The 21855-nt window shown below is 35.6% G+C and overlaps 3 protein-coding genes across 3 annotated transcripts; all 3 read right to left on the bottom strand.

Moving 5' to 3' along the window:
- Window positions 1–2443: 2443 nt before the first annotated feature.
- On the bottom strand, window positions 2444–8015 carry LOC140801298 (enoyl-CoA hydratase 2, peroxisomal). Its single transcript, XM_073156327.1, has 11 exons — window positions 7849–8015; window positions 7719–7741; window positions 7503–7608; window positions 6409–6485; window positions 6151–6223; window positions 5592–5631; window positions 5225–5297; window positions 5004–5154; window positions 3633–3703; window positions 2850–3023; window positions 2444–2771 (listed from the first exon to the last, which is right to left on the bottom strand). The coding sequence occupies exons 1-11, from the start codon at window positions 7885–7887 to the stop codon at window positions 2684–2686; spliced, it is 915 nt and encodes a 304-aa protein (XP_073012428.1). The 5' UTR covers window positions 7888–8015; the 3' UTR covers window positions 2444–2683.
- A 444-nt stretch (window positions 8016–8459) lies between these two features.
- Window positions 8460–12543, bottom strand: LOC140801114 (cation/H(+) antiporter 15-like). The gene is made up of 6 exons (XM_073156119.1): window positions 12403–12543; window positions 11709–12250; window positions 11121–11583; window positions 10657–10940; window positions 9904–10557; window positions 8460–8931 (listed from the first exon to the last, which is right to left on the bottom strand). The coding sequence occupies exons 1-6, from the start codon at window positions 12541–12543 to the stop codon at window positions 8619–8621; spliced, it is 2397 nt and encodes a 798-aa protein (XP_073012220.1). The 3' UTR covers window positions 8460–8618.
- A 588-nt stretch (window positions 12544–13131) lies between these two features.
- On the bottom strand, window positions 13132–15868 carry LOC140800634 (uncharacterized). Its single transcript, XM_073155396.1, has 7 exons — window positions 15689–15868; window positions 15419–15551; window positions 15155–15258; window positions 14901–15072; window positions 14488–14628; window positions 14295–14386; window positions 13132–14192 (listed from the first exon to the last, which is right to left on the bottom strand). Exons 1-7 carry the CDS (start codon window positions 15781–15783, stop codon window positions 13367–13369), a joined length of 1563 nt encoding a protein of 520 aa, XP_073011497.1. The 5' UTR covers window positions 15784–15868; the 3' UTR covers window positions 13132–13366.
- Between the last annotated feature and the right edge of the window lie 5987 nt (window positions 15869–21855).

Genomic DNA, 21855 nt, shown 5'->3' with positions numbered 1-21855 from the left:
CGAAAACTAAAAAACTAGTGGAATCATAGGAAGGGGATATTTTGGGAATAGGTTTTCGCATATTATGCATCCTGAGTACTGACAAATAGTTTATTTTATATACATACACTGCGATAAAAATTAAGTTAATCTTTCGAAAACATCTCGACTTCATAAAAATATTTGACAAATGATTCAGTAAAAATTATGAATTTCTCTTTTTTAATTGAACATTGAGATTAAATAATACTAAATAAAATTAACCAGATATATCGGTCGTATGAATCGGAAGTATCGATCACTTTTTTAAATTATAAGGATAAATTTGTCATATTTTATTTCTCTCTTTTAACTATCTATTTTTTTTATAAAAATTAAAAATAAAAAAAAATTATAGGCGTTAATGCTTTTATTATTAAGAAAACAATTGTAAGAAGAAGCAATAAGAAAATACTTAAATTTTAATTATTTTATTAATTTATCTAGTCACATATGTAAAATATCTTATATACCCTTTAATTTATTTCAGTAGATAAATTATTTTTAATAACTAATTTGTTAGTATCGAATATATTTATCATCCAATTCCTTCAAAAAATTATACATTAATTGTATTCTAACAACAGTCAATGGAATAGGGAATATCTTATTACTTTTAAAATTTTAAAAAACCTAAAAATATCTCTCATTTAAATTTTATCTTATTTAAAAATATATATATATTCGAAAATAAAAATGAAATGAAAAGTGTTATTTTTTGATAAATCTTCATAATATTTAGTATACACAATGATATAATTATGTGACCAATTGGATGGAAGCTAACTAACTAACTAAAAAGGAATCACTACATATACTTAATAAGAGTATAATTGCAAGAGAAGGGAAAGGGCCACCTGCCTTCACGTGAATGCAAAGATGACAACGTACTTAGCCATCGACCTTAGATGCCCTTTTGCTTACGAGAGATAATAATTTCTTCTTTCTTTGAGGGTTGGAAGGGTGGGGAATGATGGAGATTTTGGAACCTTTGCCATTCTTTTTTTGGGACAAACCAATGGTGATCAAATCGTTGGCGTGACGAGCTCTTTATGAGGCATGAAGCCAAAGGGCAGACAGTAGTGTTTATCATCTTCTTCTTTTTTTTATAAGAAAAGAGGTTTGAAGATTTAATAATATTCTAGTTAAATAAGTGTTAGTCAAATTTTGTAATGTCATAATTAGTCTTATTATATATATATATATATATATATATATATATATGCGTGTGTGAAAGTTATCAAAATTGTCGAATGTGCATGATTGATAAGCCAACATACATCCAACTGTATTTTGTATCTTCGAACCGACCTAAAAGAATTCTAGTTTTGTAGCATAAAATAAGGTACAGGGGTGGAGATCCTAGGACCATTGTACAGAGTGTCATTCTGAATGCATCCCAATTTTTGGTGCTCACCTTGCTTGGAAGATTAAGCTTGTGGCAAGTATATAGATTGGTGGGGGAAAAGGAATCAAATGTCACTTTCTTGTCAACTATATGTAGATTCCTTCTAACTATTGGGTGTTTTCTTGATCATAATTAATGCCTCAAGTTGCAAACTTTAAGGGGCAAAATATGCCATTAAAGATTAACAGACTTGTGGGGCTTGGGATTAACTCAAATCCAAGATTCTTATTAGAGTTCCGAAGGTTTAATACACATTAAGTACAGATGCCACGCTTAAAAGATATGGTGGATGATAATATTTTATGGGAACTATATTAGAGGCCATCAACCAATCCTTTTCAGTTTATTAAATTTGGCAAATATATGAAGTTATTAAATTTCCATGGAGACACCAACCGGTCGAGTATTAATGGGGTTTATACCTTTGAGGAGTAATTGCTCATTGTTAGGGACTTAATTCGTATAGTTAAAGGGCTACCAAATGTTGGGAAGGAAACTAACCCAACCAAGAAGGTGTAGCAATTAATAGTAATTGGGAGAATACTATATAAGGTAGTAAGCTTTCAGGAGATATAAAAAAAGAAGTAAATACTAATTCACCAAGCAAGACAAACACAGAATAGTAATCATTTATGAGCTTCCTGTTCATCTTCCCATACAAAAAGCAGCAATAATTCTTTTGCTTTGAGTTTAAGGAACTCCACTGAACTGGTTTAAAGACCTGGTTTAGCAACCAAATATTTTTTTTATTTTTTTCATATCTAATTAAGATTACTTTTAAAAATTAAGACTAAAAAATAAGACTAACTAATCGAGTTCGAAGTTTAACCTCAAAACATATAAAGCCTAACATCAAACCAAATAAGGCCTTAACTTTTTAGTTAAAGACATTTTCCAACAACCCACACCTAAGGATTCCATCAAACAGAGAGATGGCCTTCCATATTTTTATTCTTGGCAAACCTTGATACCTGTTGGGTTTCAACATATGTACATCCAAGTGTATCATATAACAGGTTTTAAGAGGGGAAAAAAAACTGATACCATGTGAAGAATGATACCGTATAACATTGAAGATCTCTGTATAACATAGTTATTAGATTACAGCAGCTGTAGACAACTAGTGACCTAGGGAATTGCTTATTTCAACTGTTCTCTTATTCATTCTTTTGAAATTCTGATGGTAAGCAATAGCAACAAAAGTGGTGAATACATCATAGGTTTCATGTTCTTGGACACAAGCAACTAGCCTTGGTTTCAAAGTGACGAAGGGATGTGCTTGAGTAATACGTATCCAGAGAGCACAGCACGATTTCGTTCCTTCACCTTAGTTTGATATATGACTCTGCAAAGGAAACTTTTAGAATTGATTATTCAAATAAAGAAATAGAATTTACAATGTAGCTCAAGGAGGAATATTTACCTTGGGCCTTCAGGCCACATTTCTGTGACTAAAGTTTCTCCTGGATATACATGTAAAAGAAAACGGCCAAAGATGCTTTTGACTGCTGTCGGATCCCCATTGCAAAAAGATTTGATGATAGATCTGACTGCAAACCCAAGGGTACACAAGCCATGCAGTATTGGGCGAGTGAACCTTCAAAACAAAAGCCAATAAATCCGATTGGTAGAGACCAAACCAATGACAAAATCTCTATTCTCTAATAATGCTCGAGAATAAAACTAAGACACAAAGGGGAGCTTGAGAATAACAAAGCATCCCAGCATGATCCATAAATTCGCATATGTTCTCACTGAGAATGTAACTACATGATAAACAAAGAAGGCATTGGAGAAGAGGCAATCATGATATACCATCCCCAGAACTACATATAAAGGTTCCTACATTAATATCAGAAAATTCATTTAAATGAAAGGCAGAGCTCTCTCCTATGTCTGAAGATTCTCTTTCTCGCATGTAAAAGCTTTGATGCATTAGGACCTTCATTTCACATATGCCCGTTAGCTTTCCAGATCTAACAATGCCAGCAACAGAAAATTGACTCTCCACTATAATGGTAGAAGCAGAAGTTCATCTAGTGTAAGAGTTTAACACCCAAAAGTCAAAGATATCGGGCAAGTCCTAGATGAAACTGACAACAATGCACAAAGCAAGAAAGTATATAAAGAAAGGAAGGAAAAGCAATGGAAAATCATACTAGTCAAAAAGATCTCACAAGAAAGATCAGGAATGCAAATTACATACCCTGCAACCTGCGCAACCATAGGATCTGAATGCAAAGGATTGTAATCACCTGATAACCTGTACAGGAGAGCCTGCATCACACTGCAGTAAAGCATCAGGAAATATAGAGGACTAACTAATTTATTGATCAAAACAAAATATCAATACAAGTGTGTAAGACCCAAGGAAATTTTGATAGTATATTGTACGAATTTGTAATATATTCAGTCCAAGATTTAACTGAAGATTGGGAGCAAGAGAACATTCGCAACAGTGTGACAGAAGTTTTTCTATGTATAGAGATCTTTAATGCATAAGCTAGACACAATCTAATTTCTAAAGAAGAATAATCATGCCAAACAAGTAAAAGGATAGAGGTGTAAATATTTAGGGATTTTTATATAATTGCCACTAAAAACTTTTAAAATATTATAATTACCGTTACATTCTTCATAATATCATAATTACAACTGAAATCATTGTACTCTTTCAAAAATATTATTCCATTTAATTAAATTAACAAATCACTATTAAACCGAACTTAGATTAAGACCATTTTACCCTTGTATAAATTATTTCAAATAGTTCCAATTCTGAAAGCTATCCAATAGGACCAATACTTTACTATTATCATAGTACAAGGAAAAATATCTTCTTTTAAGTAGGACAAAAAATGCTAATAAATATTTTATGCTTTAAACTTCAAGAAAGACAGGTATTTTCTAGTTACTTATATGTGTTTGTTAATTTTAACAATAATCTGCTAGGAATATTATGTTAAAAAATTAACTATAATCGTAATTCTGAAAAGGTCAAAAGATTTTAGTGGCAATTATGATATTTTAAATAATATAATGGCAATTATAATATTTTGAAATTATTTAGTGGCAATTAAGTAAAAATCCAAATATTTAGCCGTGATGAAAAAGGTGAGCCTTACACATAAATAAGTGAAACATCACACAAATAGCTGACAAACACATGTCAAAACAGAAGAGGAGCTAAACTTAAGAGATAAAAGAAAGGTCTTAATGCAAAATATTGTTGATCACCAAATGGAGAATATTGCTAATCATGTCAATTGAAGTACAACTAATCTTGCTTTTAATCTTGGCAAGGTACTTTTTATGACCTTGTCACTAATGTGTTTCACTTTGATCTTTTCACTCAAAACAGATATTAAAGATAAGGGAGGAAGGACTAGGTGTCAAAATGTCTATTGCATCCCTTAGTGATCCATATATTTGAACAAATGTAATATCAAAGATAGTCAATAATATCCCTTTGCTTCTTCAAGGCTATGTATTGCATAAAAGTGACATGAAAAGAGATAAATTTCATTACAAGAAAAGGGTATAAACATGCAACAGGATAGGAAGAAAAGTAGCATGCCTGGGATACTTGAGTGTGGTCTTCATAGACAATGGATGGTTTGGATTTTGGAACTGAAACACGATCAACCTGATTGGCTGGATAAGATGCATACGAATATGGTCGTGAGGAATCTGAAAAGCCGCCAGCACCACGTAAGTACACAGTACTCCTGCGAAAGTCAGTATTACGTAAATCCACAGTGTACCCTTATTTAGCAATTCTGCTGACATGTTACTTACCTGTTCATGCACAAGATTTCACCAGAGTCTTTTAGATAGCTAGTAGTTTCGAGCTCAAGAATAGTGGCTTTCCCTGCAGCATATGATATTACTCAGATAATGGATTAAAAAAAAATTCATTCTGCCAATAAAGTTGTTCCTGTAGGCATGTATATAGATCCATTCCAGTAGGTTCCCAAGAACGAAACAGCAGCCAGATTGAGTGAATTGAAGTTAAGTATTCGAATGAATTTGTGTGGTTGAAGCTACTACATATAATGGAAAAGGCACATTCTGCCTTTTAAGTTTTAACCATAAATAGAAAGGAAAGTGAAACATAGAACCAAATGCCCAAATTATGTAGACGTAACTAATACCAGAAACACACCTTTGTCGTGCAAACCAGCAATAGCTACCTTGTTCAGAATCTGAACAAAAATCAAACAAATTCTTTGTCACTAACTGAAAAAAAAATTACACTAGTCATTGAATTTCTTAGATGCTGGCTTTAAACAAAGAACACAGCAATAGCTACCCTATTTGGGTAGTTCAGTTGGGGAGAGTAGTATCCCTTTGACAATATTTTAGGATCCCAGAATTTTACTTAAAATAACTTTCCCTCTCAGAAAATAAGATGTGGTTTAATCTGTGTAAAAAAGGATGAAAAAAAAGAGCATCTGAAAGTCAGAAGTGATAGACGAGACTGCCTTGCTCCACTAAATTATTGGATAGTAGTTGTGACCCCACTAACAGGATCAAAATCATGAAAACTTTTTACAGTGCATGAAAAAAATGGTTCTTCCATTTTGTACAAATTGTTTCATGAGTGTGTGCAAAAATTTGTCATCTTGATAACTAAAATTCCAAACCATGAACCATGTATATAGATCAATAAACTTATAGAACATATTAGTCACAACAATAATGCTTGCTGGCAAATGGCTTACGCTGCTATTTGAAGGAAAAGGCCTATAGATTTCCATGTATTGTTGACCATGCAATAACAGGCTTGGGTCATATCTGGACAAAATCAAAAAGCCCAATTCCAGTTAACTTTATGGCATAAGAATATAGAAAAAAAAAAAATATATATATATATATATATATATATGCAAGATGCAACCCCAACAATAACTAAGATTATCAATGAGTCATCATGAAAACAATCATGATCCGGAAGCAACAGCAACATGAAATGTACTTACTGTAGACCAGGCACATCTACAAGTCCAAGACCGTTGCCATTTTTGAAAGGAAATAGAGAAGCAAAAGTTGGCAAAACCTGCAAATCAATTAAGAACACGTAATCTAACTCTCCAATCCGAACATAACGGAGAAGAATACTACGAAATTTGTTAAAACATCAAACACATCAATAATGTAATAGTTGCTTTACAATAATGAAACTAAAACAAATCTATACTAGTGAGACAGATTGTATCTAATAAAACAATTACCCACGGACATAGATAACAAAACTTCACTGCATGAAGTCATCAACAAAGCAAAGCATTTAGTGTACAGCAATGCTATAAACAGAATAAAAATAATTTCTGACACCATAAATTTTATAGGACCACTGAAAGAGCCAAGAAAAATATGTTATGGGATTCAGATTAGTGACAGACTTACAGTATATCGTTCATCATGCTGCGGGTTGGTCATATTCTAAACAGAGGGCCATGCATACTATTTTAAAGGTTAAGAAAATCAAGTCTCTAAACCATCAGGTCTAACTAAGGTTAACATATAAATATAGTCTTCCAGTACTAAATATAAGTTAGAGCAATGATGTACTAAAATTTTCTTCAAATATAACTTGATTTTTCCGGCCTCCTATAAGATCTCTCCCTCAACTTCCTCAAATCTCTGTCAATAAATCTAGTCCCTCACTCTTAAATTCACTCCCATTTCAAGATCAATCATCACAATCTTACAGAAATTAATCCCAGAATACGAACTTCTGCTAACATTCTTTCTTCTACAGACTTATGTGATAATTAATCCTCAGTAATATCACACTCACACAGCGACGTATTATCAGGAGGAGTCATCAGAATCAACAAGATATTTGGCATTTATTATAACTTATTCTGATAAAACAGCACGCAGAATTTTAGTCACAAATTTATTTGACTAAATAGAAACAAGATAGTAAATTATTCACAGAAATAATCGAGCCAATCGCTTAAATAAATCTTTAAGCAAAATTTCTATTTGCTTTAAAACAAAGAACTAAACTTCGATCAAAGAAACAGAGCAAAACTAAAAATAAGAAATTAGACACCACGAAGTTGACCTGGATATACTCCTGCCCATCCCTGTGGTAAGCATACTTGAGCTCCTTCTCGTCCACCGCATCGCCACCGCAAGCTCCAACTCCGAGGGCATACAGCGCCACATCTCTTCATTCAATTTCCACCAAATTAGAAGCTCAAATTAGACGAAGAAAACAAAATCGCATAACCTTTTCATCGAACACCTTGAGATCGCGGTGGGGGGTGGAAAAACTAACCTTTCGGTGTACGAGAACGACGTCTGCGGGCGAGCGAATAAAGAAGAAGAATGATGTTGATTAGATCGGGAAAACAAAAAGGACAGAAGGAAAGAGATTGAGAAGAACGGAGAGAAGGAAGAGGGATGACCTCGGGGAACTTGTGAGAAATCACGAGATCCGGATCCATGGAGGACGTGGGGTTTCTGGAGATCCCGATATTTGGTGAGGGTTTGCACCTCCTCCTCCAAGGAGAGACGTGGGAAAAGGGAGTGAAGAAGGAAGGAATGCAGAGATGACTAACAAAACGGGAACGCAAAAATTTTGACTCCCTTAATAGAAGTAGTTCGCCACTTGGCCTTATCCGGTATAATAGGATTAAAAAAATTTATACGGATTTATTTCTTAATACTTCGTTTGGGGTATCTGGCCGGGCTATTTATCATTTTTCTTTTTTCAAAAAAAAAAAATCGCCAGAAAAGCTGTAAGGTGAAAGCCAATCCAATGGCTCATTCATAAATTAACAGAAGGCGAGAGAGGGGCAGGCTTCTGACGAACTAATAGGATATCTATTTTGTATAGTAGTCGAACACAGTATGAATAAGATAGTGTTTAATGCCGATGAAATTGATATTATTTGTGTCCAGCTAATTTATCTCAAAATAAATGAGTCTATAAATATTTTTAATTCCAAAATTTAAGTTGCAATTTAGGATGAGAGTTTTTTTTAATGCAAATAAGAAGCCTTATAATATAAGGGTATACACGCAAAATACCCTTAGCATATAGCCGAGGGACCTATCTCTAATTAAAAAGAAATAAATAAAAAGTGTACATAAGCAATCGATCTCTATCTATCTATCTATCTTCGTTTTCTAAGTGAGGGGGAAAAAAAAACAAGGAAAGAAATTAAGAATGGCATCAAACTGAACGTCGTCGTCTTCTCATGTCGTCCGCTCGGCTTATATCTTCTAAATCCTTCGATCGGTCATGGTGTTGGAGGATAACAACCGAGCCCGTATCCATGAAGTCATGGGAAGCCAAGAGATCCCCAATGGGCCCCAGCTCCGGGCACTCGTTCCATTCGCCGAGACCCGACGTCATATGAGTTTGACACACTCTCCCCACTATAAATAACGAGTACATCCCCACCATCGACCTCAGCACCGCCACCGTCTCCGGCCCGTTCCTCACGAGCTTCTCCTCGTAAGAGACGATCCCCGTCGCGACGAACCTACGAGTTAATCCAAACTTTTATATTTGCATATAAACCCCTCAAAATCTTTGATATAATTTCTTAAACTAAGTTAAGCCTAAATCTACGTTTTATTTATGTCATTTCTCAAACTGAAATTATTAGTTTTATATAGGTTGAATTTGAAGATTTAAATAAAAAATTTCAACGTTAAAATATAATAAAAACATAGATATGTTTAAAATATTTGTCATATATTTATTATATGAAATTCAGTTTATATTATATGTTTATAAATTTTATCCAATTATTTTTAATTTTATCTCTAATTAGTATTTTAAAATTCAGACATATAATTAGTGAAATTTGATATAAAGAATAAGAATTAAATATATTTTATCCTCGTATACTGAGTCTCCTCTCTTACTTTTATCTCAATGTTTAAAACAGTATTATGGATATTTTCTATTTATAGTTAATTTAATTCATATATATAGTAATTATTTATTTAGTAAACTCAAGATCAAATTAATTTTATTGCCATCTTCCTAATTTATGTCTTTTTTTAGAAAGATGAGAAATAGATTTAAAATTAAATATAAGTTATAATTTTATTTTTATAACTATTATATTTACTTCTCATGATTAATTTACCAAAAATTTGTTTTAACTTAATTCACTATAATTTATACTATATATAAATATCAAATAATATCTACAATCAGATTTTAATATATTATCAAATATATAACAGCCACGTTGTTGTTATGTCAGCATTTGAATCTAAATTGGAATAGAGATTGGTCGTTCTAATTTATTACCAAGAGCAAATTAATTATTTTTTGTTTGGGATAAGAAGAGAGTGGGATAACTTATTTTTTTTATCCCAAATAATTCCTGGGATAATAGAATAAATATCACGAATAAACATCTTTTGCCAAGATGATTAAAACTAAAATTAGGGCGGTCGAATTGATAAATAGCCTTGCGATAGAGTGTGAATAAAAATACCTGTAATAGAAGTTTGACAGGAACTTATCGTCCTCAACACGCTCATCACCCTCCTCATCTTCGTCAGGGATGGACGTGGTGACTCCGCTGGAGGCCCAGGACGACGACCCCATCCCGACGCTATCACTCGCGGATGCATCTCTCGACGTCGCCGCCGACTTGAACCTGACGACCGTCGCGCCGACCCGAGGGTGCATCGCGAGCCGGCTCGCGTACGCCAACGCCTCCCGGTCGTCCGGCCCGCCGAAGAATAAACAAACCACATAGCGTGCAGAATGCTCTAACGTGCTCGTTGTCGACGACGGTGGTGGCCTCGTTGACTCCGAATCCGACTCCGACTCCTTTTCCCGGGCGACCCTCTCGAGCCGCCGGTTCACGAATATCCCGACCGTGCACGGCGCTTGCCGGAGGACCTTTAAATTAATGTTTTGCCGCCCCTCTTTGCGGCAGATCATCTTTCCGTCGTACCTCTGCTCCTTGTGGAAGGGTAAGAGAACGAGTGACGCCTTGACGTCCTCCGCGCCGTTGCACACGTCCTCGTACATGGTGTCGTACGACGACGCCGCGGTGATCTGCCGGACAGAGATGCCGGTCTCCTTGGTGAAGGCGTCGACGACGATGTTAACTCTTCGTGTTTCCTCGCCGCTGTAGTTGCTGTCCTCCTCCTCCTCCTCCTCCACCTCCTCCTCCTCTTCCTCCTCCTCCTCGTCGTCGTCTTCGGTGCGCTGGTGGTAGAGGCGGGTGATGGCGTACTTCTGGGTGAGCTCGACGAGGTGTAGAAGGTAAACGGTGAGCGGCGAACCAGTGAAGCATGCGGACATCTCGGCGAGGGAGAGGATGCTACGGGCCTTGTCGGGGTCGTGGACGCAGACGAGGAGGCGGAGCTCTTGTTGTGGTTGCAACCATTGGAGGCCGTAGGAGCGGTACCGGAAGGCGTGCCTCTGCTTTCTTACGAGGATGGCGGCCAGCGGGCTGGCGAAGAGGGTGTTGAGGAAGACGGTAACGAGAACGGGGGCCACGATTCGAGGATCCCATACCTGCAAATCAAAGCTCGCTCCTCAAGAATAATGAGTTTGATTTTCTCATTTAGTCGGTGCATAGCGATATTATTTATGAATTAATGCTTTGTGTATCTTTGTATAAAGTCTTAAACTTAAAAATTTTATGCACATTTTGGTCAAATAATAATAATAATAATAATAATAATAATAACTTACTCCTTGGTTGATAGCCAGGGAGATGGTGATGACATCCACCTGCCCTTTAACGTTCAATAGGAACCCCAACACCACTCCCTCTTTGACCGGAATCCCAAGAAAGCTCGACGCCGCCACCGTCCCGGCCACCTTGCCCAGCGTACTCAACCCAACCATGAGAACGACCCATGACGCCGCCGTCTCCCACCTGTCCCCGGAGAACATCGCCATGTCCATCCTCATCCCGGTGGACCCGAAGTAGACCGGCACGACGAAGGCATGCACCGGGTAGCTAAGCTTTTTGATGAGCGTCCTCGCCGTAGGGCCCTCGCGCGGAACCACCAATCCCATCAGGAAGCACGACATCATGCAGTTGTACCCCAACGCCTCCGTCCCGATGGCGATCACGATTACCAGGAAGAGCAGAGCCACCACAGCGGAGAGTCTGACGTTGCGGCGGCTCTTGCAGCATGCGTTCATCCTCCTGGTTAAAATTTGATTGGATTCAATTCATCGTTGGCAAATAAAATTTTGTGCTGTTGGAAAAATGAAATAGTATCTATATTCGAGATTAATAAGCTTTTGGGTCAAATTCGATATCTGACACACTTGACGATCCAGCGCACGGTCCCGACCGCCGCCGCCGTGACGACGATCATGAGAAGGCTGAGCACGGCCAGGCTCCCGGAGCCCCGCAAGTCGTCGCCATCCGGCAAGGTGACCGCCACCGCGAGGATCAGAAAACACGCCAAGTCTACGATGAGCGCTGCGGCGATCGCGAGGCGGCCGATCTCAGAGTTGGTGAGCTTGAGCTCGGTGACGATGCGGACGACGACGGGGGAGGAGGTGCTGGCAAGGAGTAGGACGAAGTCTAAGAAGAAGATAAACCCACAGCCGTGGCTGTTGTTGAGGATGCTGTGCACGGAGTGGGCAAAGATGGCGCCGAGGGCGACGCAGGCTGCAGCGCCGCCGGAGGCGAGGATGACGGAGCGGTGGCCCGTGCGCCAGATGTAGTCGAGGTCCATCTCGAGGCCCAGGAGGAACATGAAGAGCATGCGGCTCACCATGACAAGGCTGTCGAGGTTCTCCTCGTTGTCGTTTTCTGTGAACTCTAAACGACCCAACGCTATCTTCGCCGCCACAACTCCTGCCTTCGATGTTTATGTAAATAAATAATATTAAAGGTCTTTTCTACATATTAGCACGAGCAAAGATCTCCATTCGCCTCTTTTTTCTTTTTAAGTTTTGCGCATAAGTCCCTATGTTCAAGTGTAATGATAAGATTCAAGGATATAATGCGTACAAGTAGCTGGGAGATGATGCTGGGCTGGCCGAGGCGTTTGAGGACGAGGTGGAAGACATTGGAGAGGGTGATGAGGACGACGATCTCGAGGCAGACGGAGAAGAGGATATCGCCGCTGTCGGACTTACATCCGCCGTCCATTTTGTTTCCTTCGGGATATCGGTGACGAGCACGTATCCAAAGCTCCCAAGGTATGGAACTCGTCGTCTTCTTTCTTATCTATAGATACGTTTGTCTCTCTCGGTTGGGCGTTTGGGCGAACGAACTGCTTCGTTTTCTATCTTTCGCCTCGTCCGGTAAAGTTGTTGATAGTAGCTGTCTAAGAGTGTTTGGCTCGAAGTGATCCGTTTCTAAGCTGAGTTAGTTAGAGGGCTAAGAGAAAACAGAGGGTCTCAACCATTATAATTTCAATCGTAAAAAATAAGGTGAATCACAAAATAGATAAAATATTTTAATATATATTATATTAGATGTCAGTAAATTTATAATCATTATAGTCAATTATTTTGTCCGTTTGCTCGAACTTGGCCCATGTCTGCCCAAAAAAGTTTGGGCTAAGCCCCTGCCCAAGTAACTAAGTCTAAAGCATTTCTTCTAACCCTGTTATTACCCTAAAGTGCATTTCCCTGTTACAATCCAAACATGATTTCTTTTGAACGATCGAATTAACCACATGCTAAGATCCAACAAGAAGATGTAGTTGCCAATAATAAGGAAATTAAGAACGTATTGTAGAAGAAATACAATATGTAGTATGAAATGAATTCTTAAGTTCCCTCTATATAATGCCTTACAGAAGTTGGAATAATGCCACAAATATAAAATGGAGATACAAATGAGACAATTTTCTTGAGTTTAATTGTGATATAATGTAGTTACGACCTATCTATGTGAAACAATCCAATGACCTGAGAGGAGAAGAAAATAAGAAACTATTTGGAGTCTCTTCTCTAGATAGAAGAACTTACGACCTGCGACACTTGAGTGCTTCAAACCGGGCGGCAAGCTCTTCGTAATCTGGCAACTTTGGGTGAACACGAGAGCCTACGTTTCCCTTGAGTGTATCGGAGTTACTACAAGAACTTGACTTTTCTTCAAAGTGATCTCTTGGAGGAGGAGGTACTACACGAGGAAACCTTTTAAGAGGGCCCTGGACTCCGACTGAATGTGTCTCCATTTCAGATGCTTCATCACCTTCTGACTCCAGCCCATCTGAGTCATCGAACTTAATATCGGAGTGCTTTTTTCGCCCACTACAACTCCTTCTTCTCGGTATCTTTCTACTATCCAAATCCAAGTTATCCACGCTATCACTTTCGACATAGTCCTGTGAATTGAAAGTCTTCTGTGTGCGCTTCACCTCATCTCTAGGGAACTCATTCTCAGTCGTTGAATTCAATGTTTGCGCTGTTTGCCCAGCATGACTGTTCCTTCTCAATATCTCTCTACTCCTCAAATTTGCAGTATCAATGTCATTGTTTTCTATGTAGTTTGATCTGTTAAAGCTCTGTGAGTCGAAAATCCTCCCTGGGTGCTTTAACTCGTTTACTGAGTTCTCATTTTTCATGGTGAACTGAGCAGAAGAACATGATGATTGCAGGTCGGGTTTAATGAAATCATCCACTTGTGTATCAAAACTACCTGTTTGATCAAATGGATAAGAGTTCCTTTTGGAAAGATAAACTGCAGCCCGTGCAGCATAAACTGCTTCGTCTGCAGACTCTGCTGCTGCTTGAGCAGCTGAAGCGGCATCTTTGAATTGCAAAGTGGCATCTTGATCATCGCAATATCTATGATTATATATACAAAAATAAGAAGAGTAAAATCATGAAACATCAAATGATTGATTATCTGCAATAACAGTCAAGGAAAGATGAAAGGCAGTAGAAAACCTGCGGCTAGTCTTATTTGTTTCTAAACTATTTGGTGGTAGAGTTGTCTTCACAGGAATGCTGCTAGCACTGACAAATGAGCATGGTCCTCCCTGTTAAACATAGCCAACATAACTGTAAAGCCACTGATTTGCAAGACAATTTAGCTAAGAAGATAAACATAGAAGAGAGAAGTAGAAAGTTGTATACAGACCAAAAGTTCTTCTGGAGGCTTGAGAAGCTCCTGCTCAGTTTCCTTTGTATCCCATTCAACCTGGTATTCCTTTGCAATCTCCTTCAAGACCTTTAACTTTACTTCACCAGTAGGCTTCCTAACTGATAACTTCTCGATCAGCTTTACACAAAAGAAATCAAAGTTGAGAGCTGAACTAGTCAAACAGATAGAAGCAAGTAGAGATATGGATAAACATGCAACAAGATCATGGTTTTCCTTTTATTTTTCAAGTGATAACTAAGAAATATTAAGCATTGAAGGTCTGATACTTAGGCATCTCATAGCTTCAACATTCAATCTAGGTCTACGAAAGAATGCATCAACAATACAAATTAACCTTCAGAATACATTGTCAGAAAATGACTCCTGACAACTCAATAACAATTTATTACCAATCGATTTACGCCCGAATCTGGACGTAGATCTGAGGCGGCGGAGACGAAATCTTTTCCATACTTCTTTTCAAATATATCACGAATTCGGCTAAGTTCAGGGATTTCCGAGCACCTTGGAGCTGCAAATATCAAACTAGAAATACCTTCTCTCAGATCCGCTGGACATTCCCTGAAGAGAGATAGCTCACAATTCAGGATCTACTTGCATAACAGAGATAGTTCACAAAGAATCAGGTGGCATTTAAACAGACCTCTGTTTCGCAATGATAGGAAGACGGACCACAATTAGCTCACAGAAAAGCTCAATGATCTCATTAGCCGCCATCACATTCTGCTCTCTAATCACATGCTCAACCTACAGAGAATCAAATATTTATCAATCACTCTTCGCAATCCTCTGAGTCTAAAACCCTAGCAATTCATTAGCCATTAGAGAACAGAACCCGAACAACCACGAACTACGACAAAGAACAAAAATGAGATGAACTTAGAATCGAGAGTAGGATAGCACGCACCCGGATCCGCGCCGTGTCGTCCCGACCGGACTCGAGGAGCATGGCGATGTCGCGCCGCATCTGCCGGACCGTCACCTCCCGCTTGTTCCGCAGCAACTTCATCCGCGCCGTCGCCATCTTGGCCTCTGCCTTGCTGCCATTGGTTCGATCCAAGAGAGGGGGAAACGGGAAGATTAGATCAATCTCCGAAAAGAAGAAGAAGAAGAAGAAGAAGAAGAAGAAGAAGAAGAAGAAGAAGAGGACGAAGAGAGGGAGAGGGAGGAGACCTACCATTTCGAGGAGTTGAAGCGGCGGCGGAAGAGGGAGACGGCCGAGCCCATGAGCTTGCGGAGGGTGGGGATGGGGGATTTGGAATCGGGAGCCATTTGAAGGAGCGAGGAGTTTCGAGGAGTGGGGGAGCGGCGTGGGGAGTTTGCAACGGTAAAGTCGGAGTTTTTCTTCTTCTAATTCTTTTAATTTTCTCTCCTTTTAATTATTATAATGTATGACAGGTGGAGTTTGGAAGCTTTCCGTCTCTAGAAACGGGCGAGTCCGTTCTTTCCATTTGATTCGGGATTCGAACCCATAATTCTGTACGGGGACTGGGTATTGACTCATAACGACGTTGTGGGGTCCAACGAGATTTTCCTACGTGTGTACGAGTATTTTATTTTTCGAATATATATATATATATATATAACACAAATTATAAATCAAATTGTGATTTAAAGTAATGTGAAAAATACTGGATACTAGTTGATGGGGTTGTCAAATTACTATATAAGTCTAAAATGATATAGATATTTTATTCTACAATTATGCATTTGGTGAAAGTAATACAATGATAGAAAGATGATAACTAAGATTTGAAGTATGTAATTTTATACATGGTGTATATTAAAAGAAAGAGATTTGGGATAATTTTAATATTTTAATATCTATTTTTGTGAGAAAAAAGAAATCTTTCGTAGTATTTTTTTCCCATTTAATGGTTTTCATATTAGTATAGATCATAAGAAGCAAGATGATGAGGGTAATTTAAGTTAGACATAACTATAAGGGAGTATTTTATAATTTTTTTTATTAGGTTATATAATCCTCTAGATCATCAGTTAAACGAAGGCTCGAAGAGGTTTCCATCATAAAATTGGCAAAACTTATGGAAAGAAATCTATGATAAATAATGACCTTGCGAAACCCTCTATTACAAAGTTATAAGCCCTTTCTTTTATAGAGATTATAAATTTGAAGGCTAAATATAAACTAAGCAGGAAGAGTTATACTCTCTCTAATACACATATTGGACAACTTGGCATATATAAGTGATAAAAATCCATCAGATACCAATTCAAACATTCATGTGGATTTAAATTCACGACCAACAAATCCTTTTTTTTAAAGACAATTTTGAAATAAGTATTAGGTAATCCAAATATTCAGAATAATCCCCCGAAAGAGGAGAATACGAGGTGCTATATCGAGATGGGCCGTCGAGATTTATTCCTCTTTGTGGGCCTCCTTGGACTCAAGCCCAATTTTGCTTCAATTTGTCACTGAAGTACATTTATCCTGTAGTATGTCAATAAATAATCAAAATGGCGATTTCATTTAAGGGCTTCTTTTTTTTTTTTAAGAATGGAACTAAAAGATTTAGTCTTAATTTTTTAAAAATAAATTTAATTAAATATAAAAAAGATAAAAAGCTAAACTAGTTCAGAGAGGGCTCCTAAACTCAAAGCAAACGAGAGGTTACAGATTAGCCACCACGGTTACAAAATGCTTCATTAGAGTTGGAGACCAAAACAAACATAAAACTAGAAAGACATCGTTCATCTTATGTACACCTGTATCCTAAAGATCAACCCATATTAACAACAAAGTTTTGCTGGAGGAGCAGTTGATTAACTTTGTCTCAGATATTATGCAGACTGAGCGAATAGAGATCAACTCTGAGAGGGATTTACTTGGTTAATCTCTTAGCATATTTTTGAACAATGCTGTGCAGTCGTCAAAAGTTCTTCCTAGCATTTGAAAGACTAAAAATATCTATCAAGGTGAAAGCTCTTTTATGGCTGATCTATAACAACAAAATCCTTACCAAGGATAATCTGAGTATGAGGGGTTAGAGTGGAAGTCTTGCTTGTGTCTCTGCCAAAAGTGGAGATTGTGAAGCATCTTCTCATGAGATATCATTATGTTAATAACATCCAATAAAATAAGTGTTTTTAGATTTTTTTTTTTTTGTTCCCATGAAAGAATAAGATTACTTATTAGGAGCCCGTTTGATTTGAGTTCGAGGAGAGTCTTTGAACACATTCGGGGTTGAATAAACAAACATCTTTTTATCTTTTTTATACTTAACTAAGTTCGTGGGTGAGTTTATATGGCCGATTTGGTTGGAAAGGGATAAAAAAAATTCTCGGAATAAATGTATCATGATAAACAAGAGTGCTTTTTAACTATTTGATAATCAAAAGCAATTCAATGTTATTTTATAGCTTTTAAAAGATCTATTGTGCTTTAATCATACGAAAATTACTCAAAAACATTCAAAAACAATTTAGTGTTATTCCATAGCTTTTAAAAGATATATTGTGCTTTAATTATAGAAAAATCACTCATAAACATCCAAAAGCAATTTAGTACTATTCTATAGCTTTTAAAATATATACTATGTTTTAATTGTAGGAAAATCACTTAAAAACATCAGAAAGTAATTCAGTCTTCTATTTCCAAAAGAAAAGAAAAAGAGTGTTCTTTTATAGCTTTTAAAAGATAAATTGTGCTTTAATTAAAAGGAATTTAATCAAAGGCATTCAAAAGCAATTCAGTGTTAATTAAAAGCATTCAATGTTTTGTCTTTACTAATATTCACACTTTATCCTATATATATTTATTATTTAATTTTATTTTTATTTTTCTCATCTCAAAAATTTTATGAGTTAATTTTAACCTAACAATATCTAACAAGTAAAAATTATTTAAGACTTTTAAAAATAAAATTTTAATTCCCTTTTTATTTTTTTTAATCTTTATAACACATCACAATCGTATTAAGATTATTTTCTATCTAAGAGTAATTGACTATTAAAATACTTTTGAGATATTAAAATTAATATTAATATAGTATAATGTGAATAATAATAAAAATAAAATATTAGGATGTTTTTAATGAGTTTCTCTTAATTATAATAGTGACTATTGACTCCTAGTAAAGCATAAATAAAATTTCAAAGGCCAACATAAGAGAAATGGGTCAAATGACTTCAAAACAAACGTCGAGAATTTATAGCCAATTAATCATACATCAATGCATCATTTCCCATGCATCCATTTTGTACCATCATATGTAGCAAAATAATCCAACCTTTATCCCTTCTGCACCTATTCTTTTATGCAAAATTAATTCAAGTTGATTAATTTCTAAATTAATGTTTCCAGTTTTATTTGAGTTTTTGACCAAACTACTCTTCTTCCAAAAACTTGTTTACTGTAAGAGTATCCTCGAACTTGTTTACCAAATGGGATCTAATTTATTATAGTCCTATAAAAAAATGATGAATTGATGAATATTTTTTTCTTGGACAAAAAACGTTAATCAGTTCAGCATTTTACAGTGAGTTAGACCATATTTGATAAATAAATTTAAGGATAATTAATTTTGATAAAAAAAATTAAAATATTTTGGTTAAAAAATCATTTTATTTATTCTTTTTCTTTTTGATTCATCGTCTATGTTAAATGTATGTATCGGTCACACATATTTAATAATCTTTTAGTATTTATATTTAAGTCCTAATGGCCTAAGATGGTGGAGTTTATGATGCATATAATTTAACTTAGGTGCTAATTGTATAAAATAAAAATAAAAATAGCATGGAATAGGAAAAGTGATGTCAGAAGCCAATCATGTGATAGGCGGTTTCTTTTCTTGACCGTATGTGTTTGTCCCAATTAATGAGCCACATGGCAAGGAAGATACTCCAACGTAACGCTGACTCCTGTCCACTGCCTCACGTGCGAGCTGCTAATGCACGTGAGCCACGTTCCTTATCACGTCCCATCGCGCACTCATAGTTAGGAAATTTATTGAAAACACCCTATGTTTTACCCCTATTATTATTTGCAATTCACTAAAATATTAATCCTAATGCTGGCAGGTGAGGTGAATTCAAATTTTACTGTACAACGCATTACAGGGTGAATTTATTTACTTCTTGTAATTTTATTTATGCCACTTTATTTTTTTTTTAAATTATTATATCTGAATTTAAAGAATAAGATTTCAGATAATAAAAATATACTTCTGTTTAATATATTTGTTATTTAAAATATGATTTATATTATTTTAGATACGCTGTAAATTTTATTTAATTCTCTACAGAATGAAGATTTCTAAATTCAACCTATAATTTTAAAAAAAATAACAATTTTACTTTAATATAAATCAGATTTTTTTTCTCATAAAATAAAATAGTAGGACTCCACTACAATCCACTAATGGTGCTTTTTGTGACCTAGAGGAGAGGAGAGGAGAGGAGAGGAGCGGTGGTGGATTTCTCGGCTGCCTGCCGGCATTAGCAGAACATCTACTCCTCCCACCAATTATGGATGGTGGGATTTGATGCTAAAAAGGAAGAGAGCAGTGTAAAGAAAACGAAAGAGAAGAGAATGGAAGGGCAGTACACAAAGGTTAATGCGACCCCACACCACTATGTGCTCATGAACCAAGTGGGCCACCCTTCCTATCTCTCTCTCTCTTTCAACTCACTGCAATCCCAAAATGCTTCACTTTGGATGAGTGATTGACAAAACTAGTCACCTTTCATTTTGTTTTTCTGTACTAAAATAGAATGCTCTTAAATTTATTATTAAAATTGGTATATTTTACTGTAGATATAACTAAAGCTCTAGACTCATAAATATTTTACATTTTTACACAACTGCTTATTTATATTAACGCTAAGATATCAAATATTTTAGCATTTTATCGGTAGGATTTCATTTAAGTTAGTGTTTCAGTAATTTAAGTTAAATTTTTTATTTTTATACAAAAATATTTATCTTGATAGTATTTTTACCTAGAAGTGAAACGCTGATGATTTCAGTCTATATTAGTAAATAAAATTTAAAACATAAGAAAATTAATAAACCACCCTTTATTAAGATGTTGTTGGCTTCTTCCTCAATCTTGCATCCAATTTCATCACTAGTGCTTACAAACAACTGCAAGTAATTTTTTTCAGGGGTTAAATTTGCTCAGCTTTGTTACAAAAATCTGAGTTTAAAGGGAGGGGAAAAGATTTCAGGATTCAGCAGCAAGAAGTGACAAAAGTTTATTGTCAATATCATTCAGATCCTTAACGTGATTTTTATTTTTAATTTGTCCATTTTGGTCCTCTAATTATTTGCTAATAGTTTAGCCAATGCTTTCTAGATAAATCTTATATGTTTGTAAGGTAATTTTATCATTTTATTCTAACTAGAGTTGATGAAATAGAGAATATTATATTATTTTTGAAAAAGAACAAAATAAAATTAGAAAAAGATTTTATATAATTACTACTAAATTTTTTTAAATATCACAATTACTGTTGAAATCATTGTGCTTAAATATGGTTCAATTAGTTAAATCTAATTAATCATAATTAAAACACAATTTAGACCAAAAAAAAAAAAACTATTTCACCATTGTATAAATTACTAAAAATACTTTATAAGCTATCTAATATATTACTCAATACTATAATACAACAAAATATAATAATAATTTTGAAAGAGTCAACATTTTAATAGTAATTCTGATATATTAAAGAATATAGTGACATTTATAGTATTTGAAAAACTTTCAGTAATAGTTATGTGAAAATTCCAAACACACTCTATCTTAAAACTTATTTAAGAGTATTAATATTATCTTTATATTTATAATTAATTTAATTTATCTACATTAACAAAACCAACAGATAAACCTTTCCCTATCATCTTAACAAATAGTTCATAAATCTTTACCACTAGATCACTACAAGAAGAACATGCCTTAATTAAGAAAAATATCAATTTTGATGATATCATAACCTTGTCAAAAAGTACTTTAAGCCCAAGATTTCAGTGAATTATCTCATCCAGCAATTGCATTTTTCCCCAGAATACCCAAAGCTTCTAAATTATTATCCATCTAGAATGTAGTTAGGGTGAGGGTTTTCAAAAGGGATTTGAGAATAGTAGCTTAACTACCATATCTAATCCTTTCTTTCTTTGCCTTTAATTCTTCTAAACTTAAAGACTTAGATCACTAATCCACAAGTCCATATTAAGGAAGCCATTGAAACCCACATCCTACCCACCAACTTTATCTTGAATTAGTATTGCATTTTAATGCTTACTGAGATAATATTTGGATAAATATCCACCCACTCTAACCAACAAAAGAAAAAGGTGAGTATTGCAAGCTAAGT

The sequence above is a fragment of the Typha latifolia genome, chromosome 14 (assembly GCF_019914945.1).
Source record: "Typha latifolia isolate L0001 chromosome 14, TyphaL0001v2, whole genome shotgun sequence".
NCBI lineage: Eukaryota > Viridiplantae > Streptophyta > Magnoliopsida > Poales > Typhaceae > Typha > Typha latifolia.
This window is presented reverse-complemented; position numbering and strand designations above follow the sequence as displayed.

Coding starts and splice junctions, on each gene's coding strand:
- LOC140800634 (XM_073155396.1), bottom strand. CDS start 15,783: ATGGCTCCCGATTCCAAATCCCCCATCCCCACCCTCCGCAAGCTCATG. Junction 15,552..15,688: donor CGCTTCAACTCCTCGAAATG/GTAGGTCTCCTC, acceptor AACCAATGGCAG/CAAGGCAGAGGCCAAGATGG. Junction 15,073..15,154: donor CCTATCATTGCGAAACAGAG/GTCTGTTTAAAT, acceptor ATCTCTCTTCAG/GGAATGTCCAGCGGATCTGA.
- LOC140801298 (XM_073156327.1), bottom strand. CDS start 7,887: ATGGATCCGGATCTCGTGATTTCTCACAAGTTCCCCGAG. Junction 6,486..7,502: donor ATGGGCAGGAGTATATCCAG/GTCAACTTCGTG, acceptor ATTGATTTGCAG/GTTTTGCCAACTTTTGCTTC. Junction 6,224..6,408: donor GTAGATGTGCCTGGTCTACA/GTAAGTACATTT, acceptor GATTTTGTCCAG/ATATGACCCAAGCCTGTTAT.
- LOC140801114 (XM_073156119.1), bottom strand. CDS start 12,543: ATGGACGGCGGATGTAAGTCCGACAGCGGCGATATCCTCTTCTCCGTC. Junction 11,584..11,708: donor ACCGTGCGCTGGATCGTCAA/GTGTGTCAGATA, acceptor AATTTTAACCAG/GAGGATGAACGCATGCTGCA. Junction 10,558..10,656: donor CTCGTCGAGCTCACCCAGAA/GTACGCCATCAC, acceptor GGAGGAGGACAG/CAACTACAGCGGCGAGGAAA.